General features: G+C 35.0%; 1 protein-coding gene across 1 annotated transcript in view; it reads right to left on the reverse strand.

Moving 5' to 3' along the window:
* uxs1 (UDP-glucuronate decarboxylase 1) overlaps positions 1-13,167 on the reverse strand; it is a 60,336-nt gene that overhangs the window by 5,265 nt on the left and 41,904 nt on the right. The window contains exons 10-11 of the mRNA XM_065292928.1: positions 8,569-8,688; positions 6,758-6,801 (exon numbers count right to left, since the gene is read on the reverse strand). Coding sequence (XP_065149000.1) covers positions 6,758-6,801; positions 8,569-8,688 — 164 coding nt within the window. The remainder of the gene's footprint in view (positions 1-6,757; positions 6,802-8,568; positions 8,689-13,167) is intronic.

Genomic DNA, 13,167 nt, shown 5'->3' on the forward strand with positions numbered 1-13,167 from the left:
ACTCACAAAACTAAATCATACCTGACCAATACTTATGTTTATGACATGTTCTAGTATATCATTAAATGAGCTATTTATGCTTTATTCTAATGTAAGTTTATAGAATTCTGTCTGCAGAAATTATGCAAAAACATGGTGTGTTGTTGCTAGAGGATATCTACATTTTCTCCAAGGAAAATGAATGTTAATAACTTAGTTATGTGCTGTTGGATTGGAGGACTGATCAATATTTGCAAAGATCAAATCTGTCAATAACGCTGCATAACTGTACAAGACGCTACTGACTGTTGTCGCTAAAACCTTAGTCAATCTGTCACTGCTGGATTACTAAAGGCAAACTTCAGACATTTCTCAATGATTTCAGGTCTAAAATGTCTTTACTGTGAAAATAAATCAAGTTGAAGTTCAAAGGAATAAGGACAAGACACTTGGCGAATGTAAAAAATAAAGATCAATAAACAAACAATGATAAATTGCAAAGTGTTCACAAAATGTGTCAAAAGAGGCGATGACAACCATGTAGACTGCAGTAAATAAAAGTGTTCGATGTAATTTAAAGGTGAGGAGGAGCATTAGTCATTGTCGAGGCCAGAAAAACAAGCCCAAGACATTTAAACCATTCAGCTGTACAGACTGTAAAATTAAGTGAGACACAATGATTAATATTCTGTCTGCTTATTTTCATAATTAGTTTCTGAGTAAAATTGGTTAGATGCCATATTTGAGATTGACACCAAAATTATTTTTAACTTAGAAAAGTTCTAGTAGAATTAGTTGTCTTTAAAGATCACTTAAAGTTCACATAACACACGCTGTGTCTGCTTATCTCATGTTAATCTTGAGTACCTATAGAGTCGTATTACATCCAAAAGTCTTAAGTTTTATCAGATTTATAAAAGACAGATCAGCTTAACCAATTCTTTCCGAATAAACCCGAGCTCCTGGTGGCGTAACGCGGGCGGAACGAGTCACGAGCAAGCAACACAATTTTTTGTGAATAATTTTTATTTTTGGGTGAAATAATTGTTGAACCAAGAAGTACTGAAAACTGTATTTTAAGTATTGCAAACTATAGATTAGCGTATAGATGTAGGGTGAGGAAATAAAATGTCTTTTTTTAAATACTACGCAATTTATAATATATGTAATATATTAACACTTATAAATTACTTAAAGTAAAATATATGATATTATTTTGGGGTGGACTGTGCCTTTAAGCTGCGTGTAAAGCATTAGTTCCAGGAGTTTCCTCTATGCTGTGAATACAGATGGATGTCTATCGACCCATTTATGTCTAGTAATGCTGTGAGATAAATTATATTGGTCTATCTGCCCTAAGTGTGTACAGCTTATTTGAGATAACGCTCCTATCTTCATCTTAGGGATAAGGAGCAGGGCAGCAAAAGTTATCTCTTTGAACGGTGTGGGCACTGACCCTGGTAACATATGAGAAGCGACATGTTCCTTTGGTTTCACTTCTTTGAAATAAGAAAATATTTCTGCTGACAACCCTATATAGCAACAGACATTCTTTTAAACCCTGTAAAGCAAAATGTGTTTGTGACATACAAATTAGCAACATGACAAGTAATCGTCTTAAAGTAGCAATAACCCGAAGTGTTAACAGTGGCGAGACAATATTACACTGGTGGTGCATCATTACTATTACTATTGTTTTGTTATTGTACTATGTGATGGAGGGCCATTGAAAATGTTTGCCTTCAGCAACAAAGAGCACTCTTCTACTCTTATTTGTACAGCACTTGACAGAAAAAAACATGAAAATTATCAGGAACATTTCTATGATGCAGAAAAGGGATCAGGGTTCATCTCTTAAAACGAAAGTTGTTTTGCAAAAGATGAAGGAAACTCTTAAGCATAGAAAAGAACTCAAGCAACATTTAAAAATCAGCCGACATCCTTAACATCTTTTTAAGATTTTTGGAAGTGAAAAGATCGCTAAACACTCTTCTTACAAAGCCACTCTTGACATAATTCATAGGGGAGAGCAAGGGGCGAAGTACAATTTTTCAGAAATAGCTAATGTTTTAGACAGAGATATATTGGGGTTAGGGGAGCTAGGGGTTCACATACTTTTTCTTGCCACTGAAGATATACATATACATATACAGTGTCCTCAATAAGTATTGGAACAGAGGGACATTTTGTGTTATTTTTGTTGCTTTTCAAAATGTATTCCGGTTGCAGTCATATAATGAATATTGGCTTAAAATGCACACTCTCAGCTTTACTGTACGTAAAAGGTGATTCACATCCAAACTGCATGAGGGCTTTAGGAATATTACAGTTGTTTATTATGTAACTCCTCCTTTTAAAAGAGTTCAAAAGTAATGGAACAGTTGACTTAAAAGCCTTTTAATGGACAGTTTGTTTTATTTGTTAAATCATTTCCTCGTAAATGAAGGAAATTAAAGATTGTAGATTAAAACTATAGATAAAATAAACACGAACTAAATTCTAATTTGAATGAATTACTTGATATAAATCAGATGAAGTATAGTTTCAAGTAAGTGAATCTGTCTGTGAAATTTGTCTTTTCTGCTGCTTGTCAATAACATTTGAAGCATGCAACCATGCACGTATACAGCATACAAGAACATCCCCCATATCCATTATCGACATTTCACATTCTTGTGTGTCCTTTTATGCCATTGTAATAACAGAAATTATAGAGGAGACAAGATACAATAGGGAGAAGGGGACGGGGAAATTACACAAACTCTACCTAAAGTCACGTTGCCTGTATACTGTAAATGTCTCTCAGTGCAGTCTCAGCATGTACATTACCTAACAAGCCACGTCTAAAACTAAACCTACGTCATTTAAGAATAAAAAATATAAAATATTATCTAAACAGTATTCTTTTCAATGCAATGACAATATATTCTGGCCTTCACAAGGCTCAGGGACAATAGACTACTTGCACAACTACTTTCACGCTTTATTTAGTACATCTCAGTCATTTTGGGTAAGAGGGTTCTGTGCATCCATCGAATTGTATTCATCTCAGGTTATTTCTACCTTTGGGGGGGGGGGGTCAATGGATTAACTCATTCCCCGCCAAATGTTATTTAAAAAATATATAAAAATACAAATATATCAAATGAAAGAACAGACCCTCTGCTTTCAAACAAACAATAAACAACAAACAGAACAGGAAAAATGTCCTATCTATATTTTTTTCTCTGCTTATAAACTCTTAAATATGGGTATTTTTCTTTAAAAACTAAAAAATTTTAACCAAAAAGCTAAAATAATTGCATTTTTGTGAAGGAATTTTGTTAGAGATCAGATTCAAAATGATTATCAAAACATACACAGAGTTTAAAATTTGTAAATAATGTTTTGGCTTTAGTTTTTTCATAAATTGGGTAAGTTGTCATCTAGTGGATAATCGGTTTTTCAGATGAACATAAAAATTAATCAGGAAATTCAACGTTTTTTATGCAAATGTTTTATCTTAATTGACAAGAAAACTCCTCAATGGCGGGGAAAGAGTTAACATAATAATTTAAAGGTGCACTGTGTAACTTTTAGAAGGATCTCTTGACAGAAATGCAATATAATGTACATAACTATATTATAAGTGGTGTATAAATACCTTAAATAATGAATAGTATTGTTTTTATTATTATTGCTTTTATCTACATAAATCGGGGCCCCCTTACATGGAAGTCGCTGCCATGTTTCTACAGTAGCCCTAAATGGACAAACTTTTCAACACAGCGCATTTCGTCCCTAAATTATCTCAGACAACGACATGTTTGTCTTGTGGCGGCAACCATACGCGTTTTGTAATTTAGGGTTGAGCTGTTACTTGCAATTTGCAATGTCACCACTAAATGCCGCTAAAATTAACAAACACCACCTTTAATAGGACAAAATCTTAAATTAGCTGAAATTCACATCTTATATGAAATAACAACTACAGCATAATGAAAAATGTATTTCACTTAAACCACAGAGAAATGCAAAGACTGAACATCAAATAGCACTAATCTGAGGGGTATGTTGTAAAGTTGTAACTGCATATATTACATTAGATATACTGTAGATAAAGTTAGTTATAGTCCTATCAGATTTAAATGATTCGCACTGCACCGTGCTAATGTGAATTATTATGCTTAACGAATGAGTCACAATTTTAATGGCCTGTCCAGCCTCAAGAAAGCAGACACGACTCCATAAACAAAGTGCATGTAAACAAGATGCGAGAAGCTGAATGGAGTTTCCAAGAATCTGACGCTTAACTGCAACCACAGAAAGCCACAAGAGTGAAAACGAGAATGCTGTAGTGAATATGATTCAAATTAAATGAACTTTGCACATACATAAGAGTGTTTGCTCTGCCAAGACGGGGAAGCTTTACATAGTCCATGATGGCTCTGACCTCATGAGTCTTCCAGAATAAAAGCCACACATATGAAAATGATTTGATTAAATAATTCTCAGAAGAACTTCGACAAACAGTGCCATCATTTCTTTTAAGATCATGTTTTCCTTTCTGTATCCCTGGAGGGGATCGATGATGAAAAGTGTGTGCGTGAACAAACGCGCTTGACAATCAGGAGGAGATATTACAAAAGTCAGGTCTGAAGAAAAGTGAACAGAATTCATGCCCAGCACAAATAATAAAAGAAAACATAATAAATAAACCTTGGGAAAACCACCACCTGGATTTTAATCATATTTCCTACCATATCTCATGCCAGTTTTTAATCCAATAAAGCACACATTATCAGTCTATATGCAAACAGTCTGTTAAATCAAAACAGATTTCAGCCTTTGAAATATCTCCAATGCCATAACCATAAAGCATCAGTAGTTCCATCAAAAGCAAGCTTTTCTTAAAACATCAAAGATCAATCTTACTGAAATAGGTCTGTTTTCCTAATGTTTATTTCGTTAAGACGAGGCCAAATAGTAGGGAACAGAGTCCAGATGGGTTTTTATTATTTGAATGCACAATAAGATTAGAAAACTGAATGTACAAAACTAATGGTGACATCAACATCAAATATAAAAGGCACATATGGGCACACTGCGTAAATCTGTTCATGGCCGCATGGAACCTGAAACTTTCTTTCGTCTTTCACATCTAGTGGTGAGATTGCGAATTGCAACCAACCTCAATTACGAAACACAATGAGAAGCTACGGTACCTGCCACACGGCAAACATTTCGAAGTCTGAGACAACGTATGGACGAAACACGCTCTGTTAAACAGTTTGCCTGTTTAGGGCTACTGTAGAAACATGACAACTATTTTCATGTAAGGGGACCTACGGTGTATGTAGTCAAAAACAGCTCATTCTAAGTTAATAAAAACAATATTCATTACGTAAGGTCACTAATAATATTGTATATGTATATTAAATTGCATTTTTGTCAAGAGATCCTTCTAAAAGTTAAACATTGCACCTTTTAGCCAACGAAAATGCATTGCTTGTTTCTTGATACACACCAGTGTTGTTTTTGTCAACGATGATGATAACGAAATGATTTCGTTGACGCACCAATTTTTTATGACACGACTAGCTAAAAATGTCTCTAAGATGACGAAAACATGACGATACACTTTCGAGTTTTCGTTGATGAGACGACGAGACGGAACGAAAATTATTATAAGTCTGACGTTCACAATTCATGTCATTTCTGCCAATTTTCAGGAAATCTGTCTGTTTTTAGCCAAAAAGTATCAGCAATGCTACCGCTTCCTATTCTTGTTTTGGGTCAATAGTCTCACCCACGGCCACCACCCGGCTGCACACGCGCACCAGATTTCACACAACAACAACACACCTGCGGCTGCGGCGAGTTCGAAGGACCGCTGTGGTGACGCCAATAAACGGAAACGACGTGATGATTTATGGACATACTTTCAGTATAATCCATCAGAAAGAAAAACGTAATTCATATTGGGAGACGACTGTAAATGTGGCCACAAACTAGGTGGGAAGAATACCACCAACCTCAAGTGGCACCCGAAGGCTCATATTTTTTAAAGGTAACTAACAATTCACGCTGTTAATATATCTGATACATTCAATTTTACTCGACATTCGGCTTGTGACAAATTTCATGGTAAGCTTAAGGTTTTACATGTATCTACTTGTCAAACCTAAGCCCATTTCCAATACTTTTTGTGGTGTATTTAAGTAACAAGGCATGGCACACGTTTCTCAACTTTATAAGCGAGGTCTCATTGTAACACACAAACTCAACATGAGGGTATATCAGGCTCAACTTTTTTGTTATGACATGTGCAAAAGGCACACCGACTTAAAACGCAAAGACCTTAATGCACATTTTAATAGTATTAAATACGCCACACTTTTTTACCTAAATTAATTTGTTAAAGAATACTTTTTTTACTAAAATTGACTTAAACTGGACTAAAACCTTTTTGTGTTTTCATGGACTAAAACTTGTCTTAAACCTTTTTGTGTTTTCGTCGACAAAAACTTGTCTAAAACAATCAAGTTTATAATTGACCAAAATGTGACTAAAACGAAAAAGCATTTTCGTCCAAAAGACTAAGACTAAAACTAAAAGGGCTGCCAAAAACAACACTGATACACACCCTAAATATATTTAGCTGTTGCCCGTGTGCTGATCTTTAGACATCAATGCTACACATACAGTAAGGTCTCTTAAAAGGTACAAAACATGATTTATTTCAATTCATTTAAAGGAAACATAAGTTTGTTTCAGAATGTGTTATATCAGTTCTTACCTCACATACTGGAAAGCTCTCGTCTGAGACCCTGAACCATAAACCTGTAAAAGTGCAGAAGGTGCAGAGAACAAATCAAAACGAGAACTACTGCTACAAAGTGATTATGAAATTATAAATTCAACACGTTTCATGTGCATTAAGGTTTTTTAGAAAAAGCAAGCATGTGTAAATATATGGATTTTTTTTACATCCTGTACAGATGCTTTTGTGTCCCAATGTCATAATACAAATCTTGGAAAGAACAATGTTTTTTAAAGATCTTTTATGCATGAAATATCTTAATTTTACCCTAGTTCCAGACTTATATTTTTGAAATATATTAAAAATCATGACAATGTGCGAGCGACACTGGACCACAAAACCAGTCACTTTTATGCCAACTACTTATTGCTTGCTACCTGCTCTTTGGGATTTTCCCATTCCCATGGTTTTTATGTAAAAGCTTACAATTTTCCCATTCAGTCAACAACGTCATTACAGCGGTAAGCCAGTAGACAGTGCCAAAACAAACCTTTTAAGCAGTATGCATTGCTAGGGCTTCATTGAACTTTGAACTTTAAATGTATTTTCTATATTTGCACCCTTAGACTCCAGATTTTCAAATAGTCGTATTTTGACCAAATATTCCCATCCCATACATCAATTCAAAGCATATTTATTTAGCTTTCTGCTGATGTATAAAATTTTACCCTTGGTCCAGGGTTAAATATTATCACATATTATTATTACAACTGTAAAAAAAAAAATAATAAACATGATTTTTTTATTTACATTTTTTTCCACAAATTCCAACTTTCCCTCAACTGTGGCATATTCTCCATAACCATATAGGACCATAATTGGATAAAAACGTCTGCCAAATGCATAAATGTAAAAGTTTCCCTTTCCATGTTATATCCTGTAATTTTATTAAAAGTTTTCTATTGAACATCTCTACTCTGTTGTGTATAGGTAATAATATAAATGAGTTATGTGTATAATTGTAGAAATGTAAGTGTGTCTTGTTATTGTGGAAGTATGAAGCACGTTGGTCAACTTGTGTTGTTTTCAAATGTAAAATAGAAATAAATGCTGATTGCCTGATTGATTTTTTAAGATTTTCTAATCAAGCTGTAATTTTGTCAGTAATGTTGATTTTGTCAATAATGTTGATTTGAGATGGACCGGTGGTAATTATTATTTATGGATGACCCCAGAGCCCTTCTGTGGTGCATGGACTGGTGTGCATACTTAAAAGACAAACAGACTAATGAGTTAGAAAACGTGTTTTCAATTCTAAATGTCTACAGTCCCAAAAGGACCCATAACTGAAAAACATTTATAATTTATGCATGTCTGTGTGTAAGTAATTAAAAGTATAAACACACCAAATCAACTAGCTGCAACTGGGTTGTATGATGAACACCTCCACTGTGTGTGCAAGGGATGTTGCGGTCACACAATTTTCCCACTGGTTCGGCATGATTCTGGTATCACCGGGTGGGAGGGGCTTATAAATGCACATGTGCACATTTTTACTCTGACTTTTAAATTAGAGGCCATTGTTTAAATGCAGCACTTTCGTGAGCTGTGGTTAATCGCTTAATCGCTTATGAATCTGCGTGCAGCAGTGAGCCTTTACTTTAACTTCACGTTCAGCTCGCACTGAATTCAGGCAGCAGACACATTTAGTTACTCTGGTCATAAAAAAATTAATGATTTATTACTAGAAAAAAAATAAAAAAGACGGAGGAAGACGGTGCCGCAGTGGGCAAGTTATATAATCGGTGAAAGGCTAGGCACCGCGTAATAAGGTGAAGTGGTCTTACCGTCAGTGGCTCCCCTTGTAAAGCCTGCAGAATGAAATTACTGACCACTCGCCCGTCATTCATGTGCATGCGAGACCCAAAGGTATTGAAGATGCGAGCGACCCTCACCTCCACGCCCTCCTGTAGACCACAAGCACAAACAAAATACCATCAGCATCAACTGCCATTAATGCCGCCATTTTTTCGGCTATCGGCATATACAGTAGTCATGGTTGATATACTAAATACTGTCAATCAAAAGAAAACAGAAAAATACAATGAACTTAAGCTCTGTGTAAAGAAAATGTAAAGAAACATCACTAGTTTAATGGTCATTACTGTATATGAATGAATAACATTCAGAAAATGTAATCTTTAAAATTTAGTGAATGCAAGTTAATAAAACCACCAAACTATTGATATTAGCATTGGTATCGGCAGATATTAGTCTGAATAATCAGTAGAAAAAATATATATTGCTGCATATATAAATTTTTTAACAAAGCAATTTAGGTAAAAAAAAAAAAAACGTAAACAACATTTCTCAATATGATCACAGCTACTTCTCTTAGAGGATGCACTGGACAAAGCAACAACACATTTGATCTTTCATTTAAGTGATGTAATTTTAATTATGATTGCTGACATGATACATTGAGGAATCATGAAGCCACAGATTGTTTACAAGACGACAAGAACTGTTAGGGATGGAGCCAATCGGGATGACTCATGGTGGCAATCGGGATGACTCATGGGCTGCACAATATTGAAGTAAAATGTGATATGATCATGCTTTATGCTTGTAATATCTATTTGAATCATATTTTCTTTAAAACTATTTTATACATAAAAATCTCTGTAAAGTGCTGTGCTGTAAGCGAGGGTTGGCACATAAACAGGATAAACAGAATGCAATAAACTGGAAAATGACTCTAAGGACAGTAGACTGGATGTGATATCATCCCTATAAATCATGAAAGACTGTCTGAAGACAGAACCTGAACAGGTACTTGCTGAATAATGTGCGCACATCAAACACCCTTGTCAAAATAATGCAAGAAAGAAACTGGAAACTTAAGAGACAGCTAGAACTGTGTGCATTTAACTCTGGATATGAATAAAAACATGAACACTCATGAATAGCATTATGAATGAAGGATGGACGACAGAAATGCCAGACTGCACGTAACAAGGACACATCAAGGATAACTTACCTAAGTGGCCTTCTTAGGAAATAAAGCACATACTTTACCATCTATTTGGCTACAAGGCTATCAATTTGATTGCATCCACAATGTGTGTAAAAATACAGTAGCACATCATCACAAGTGAATACAATAAACACAAGAGGCTGTGATTTACATTGATTTTACCACTATGTTGATGGCCAAGATGCAAATCTTAATGCAAGGACATGTTTGCTATGCCTACAAAGTTACTGGTTTAACCCCACTTATCTCACTGCACATTGTGCATAGCAGATTTGCTGTCTAAAGCTGACAAGCCAAATCAACAGAGCGTTGACATTTGGCTGGCATGAATCAGTTTGCCCTTATGTGGAGAAGCCTGTGAGATATATCTACTCCTTATAAGGGCCCTTGTTTCTTCTATATTTATCTGTAAAGCATTCAAAGTGCCAATGAAGTAGTTTATAAGAGCATCAGAAGAGACAAGGGCTGAGCCTCCTCAAAAATGATAGAAAATGTAACTGAAAGAATGAATATTCCTTTTATTTTTATCTGTTTTGTGGAAAATTATAGATTTTGATGATTATTAACAATAAGACAAAGTAAAAAAAAACTATATAAATAAATCTATTTTGTTGGTTAAAAATCACAATGCATTACAATGAATCATTAAAATTAAGTTGCTGATCCTAATAAATGCAGACTTCAATTTAAGTGATGTCTTAAATCGAACAAAACCCCTGGGCGAAATACAGTGGATTGACGGATCGTGCAGCTCATTGATTTATTTTGTGGTTTTGAGAGCAAACAGCACAGCTATCTTAAGGGAAAGAAGCTTTAAATGCTTTCCATAGGTCAGAATGAAGACTGCGTTCGACCACTACTAGGAATCATCACGAAACAACATACTGTATTAGTGGGTGCTGATCACTGTCCATGACTTGAAATTGCTGCCATTAACTGTAGACCTAGAGATGGCCTTTATCTAAAAAAATATGTCTGACAAAAACATGAAATTTCACCACTGTCAAGCTGCAAAACATCACAATGTAAAGCAACAAACAAAAGCCATTGGTACTTCTTTCTATGCATGAAAGAATCCAACAATTAAATAAAAAAGTCAGTGGGTTAAAATGCAGCTAGAAGCTTAAATAAAAGGCCACAGGGCATGACTAGTAATTATGTGGCTCGCTCTCAGCTCTGTGTTGCAGGAGGAGCATACATTAGAGTTTTGACATGAAAAACAGAATGTGAAATAACAGTTGAATAAAAGAAAAATACAGAAAGAACTGGTTATAAGAGAGGTCAAGGTATATGAAAAGAAACACAGAGACCATATAATTACTGAAAAGATGCTTGCCCCCCCCCCCCCAAAAAAGAAAGAAGTCACAGGTCACAGATTTGTGTTTTCTACCAACCTGCTTATTTAATACATTTATAAATGTCACAAGCCTATACCATGCCCGAATTATGGAAGATACACAGAAAATGTGTCCGAAGATCATTTGATTTTGGGTTATTCACAACGTCAATGATTTTGGGGGAGTCTGTGTGGGAGTTGACACACATTTTGTAATGACACATGACGTGCTATCATGCACGAGTGATGATCTCATCTTTAGCGCAAATAGTGAGAAGCTCATTGATCGCATTTCAAATCAATATCAGAATTGATCTTGCAATCCATATAGTTTATGAATGTTTGGATACCACATTTAAAGGAACAGTATTATTCTGACAGTTTGAATGACATTTTCTAGTTTGTGTGACTGATTCAGAACCTAGTCCATTTTTTCTAATCAGTTTGTTTAGACAAGCATACCTAAGCACAGTGATCAAACCTGAATTTTGACTTAACAAATATGGTCTCGGTCCATTTTCATTTTTCGCTTTATCTAAAGCAACAGTGCATTCAATGTATTTATTGTTACGCATGTTGCCTAGGTTTCGAATTCATGAACTTTGTGCTGAAGAAACCAGGAACACAATATTCCTTCATTACATTAAAAACCTACTAATTAGCAAAAAGTTGATAACCAAGTAAAAATCTAACAGGATGAAAAACTGATTAGGAACAAGACAAACACAGGGAGGCGATGACGTACTTCGCCAGCTCAGCCACTTTCCCTATCATACAACTGAGTTTTTTTTACCAAGAGATAATGATGATATACATTTAAATTACAGGGAAACAAAAGCACTACAGCCGAGTGTTGTTGTGTGCCTCGTGTTAAGTAAATGGAGTACAAAAACAAATATATATGTAGAATTGACATATAAAGGTGACATGGAAAAAGTAAATTGGGGGGGGGGCGCTAGCAAATCATTATTATTATCATTATTTATCTCACTTTACTCATTTAAATATTAGGGGACACCGTATGAAGGTAAATGAAGAACTCAGTTTCTGTGAATCCCAGTGCTTAAAGGTGGTGTGTGTGTGTGTGTGTGTGTGTGTGTGTGTGTGTGTGTGTGTAAATTTTAGCGGCATCTATTGTTGAGATTGCAGATTGCATCCAACAGCTCGCCCCTCAATTTTAAAACGCATATGGTAGCCGCGACAGGCAAATATGTCATTGGCTGAGACAACGTATGGATGAAATGTGCTCTGTAGAAAAGTTTGTCAATTTAGGGCTTCTGTAGAAACATGGCGGCAACCTGCAGTGTTTGAGATAAAACAGCTCATTCTAAGCTAATAAAAACAATACAGTTCATTATGTACAGTAAGTTCTTTATACACCACTAATATAGTTATTTATATTATATTGCATTTCTGTCAAGAGATCCTTCTAAAAGTTACAGAATGCACCTTTAATGTAAACATCAATGACAAAACAATGTTTCTAGTTTCTGCACGAGAGCGCCCTCTGGCTTTGGGATGTAGTGGCATTTCACCATAATTCACGCTACCGCTAATTTTAATCATTTTTTCATGATATTTTTAATATACCCATTTAAAAAAATGACAGATGGTATAATCATCACTATTTCCCAGACACAGTTATGTTCAAAATAACAGCATGTACAAATACAGCACATTTTAAAAACAGAGTTTAGTTCCATATTTAAAATGTATTAAAAACGCTACACATTCAATTACACATCAAAGCATTAACACAGTTTACAAGTCTGTCTTGTCCTTTTAAAGGGAAGCAAAGAAAATGAATATTGTGCTGTTCAAAACAAATATCAGTGTTGATATTTTTCTCTGTAGACACTTAAAACTGAAGAAATTTCTTAAAGGGGACATAGAATGAAAAACCATTTTTACCTTGTCTTTGTTGAATAATGGTAGTTTACCCACATTCACAAACATACAAAAAGTGCTAGACATGCTAAACATCTCAGTCTCATAGAAATTCCTCTTTCAGAAATGTCAGCCAGAAAACAGCCCAATCTGAAAAACTGATGCTTATGACATCACAGGCATCTA

This window comes from Paramisgurnus dabryanus, chromosome 15 (assembly GCF_030506205.2).
Source record: "Paramisgurnus dabryanus chromosome 15, PD_genome_1.1, whole genome shotgun sequence".
Classification (NCBI taxonomy): Eukaryota; Metazoa; Chordata; class Actinopteri; order Cypriniformes; family Cobitidae; genus Paramisgurnus; species Paramisgurnus dabryanus.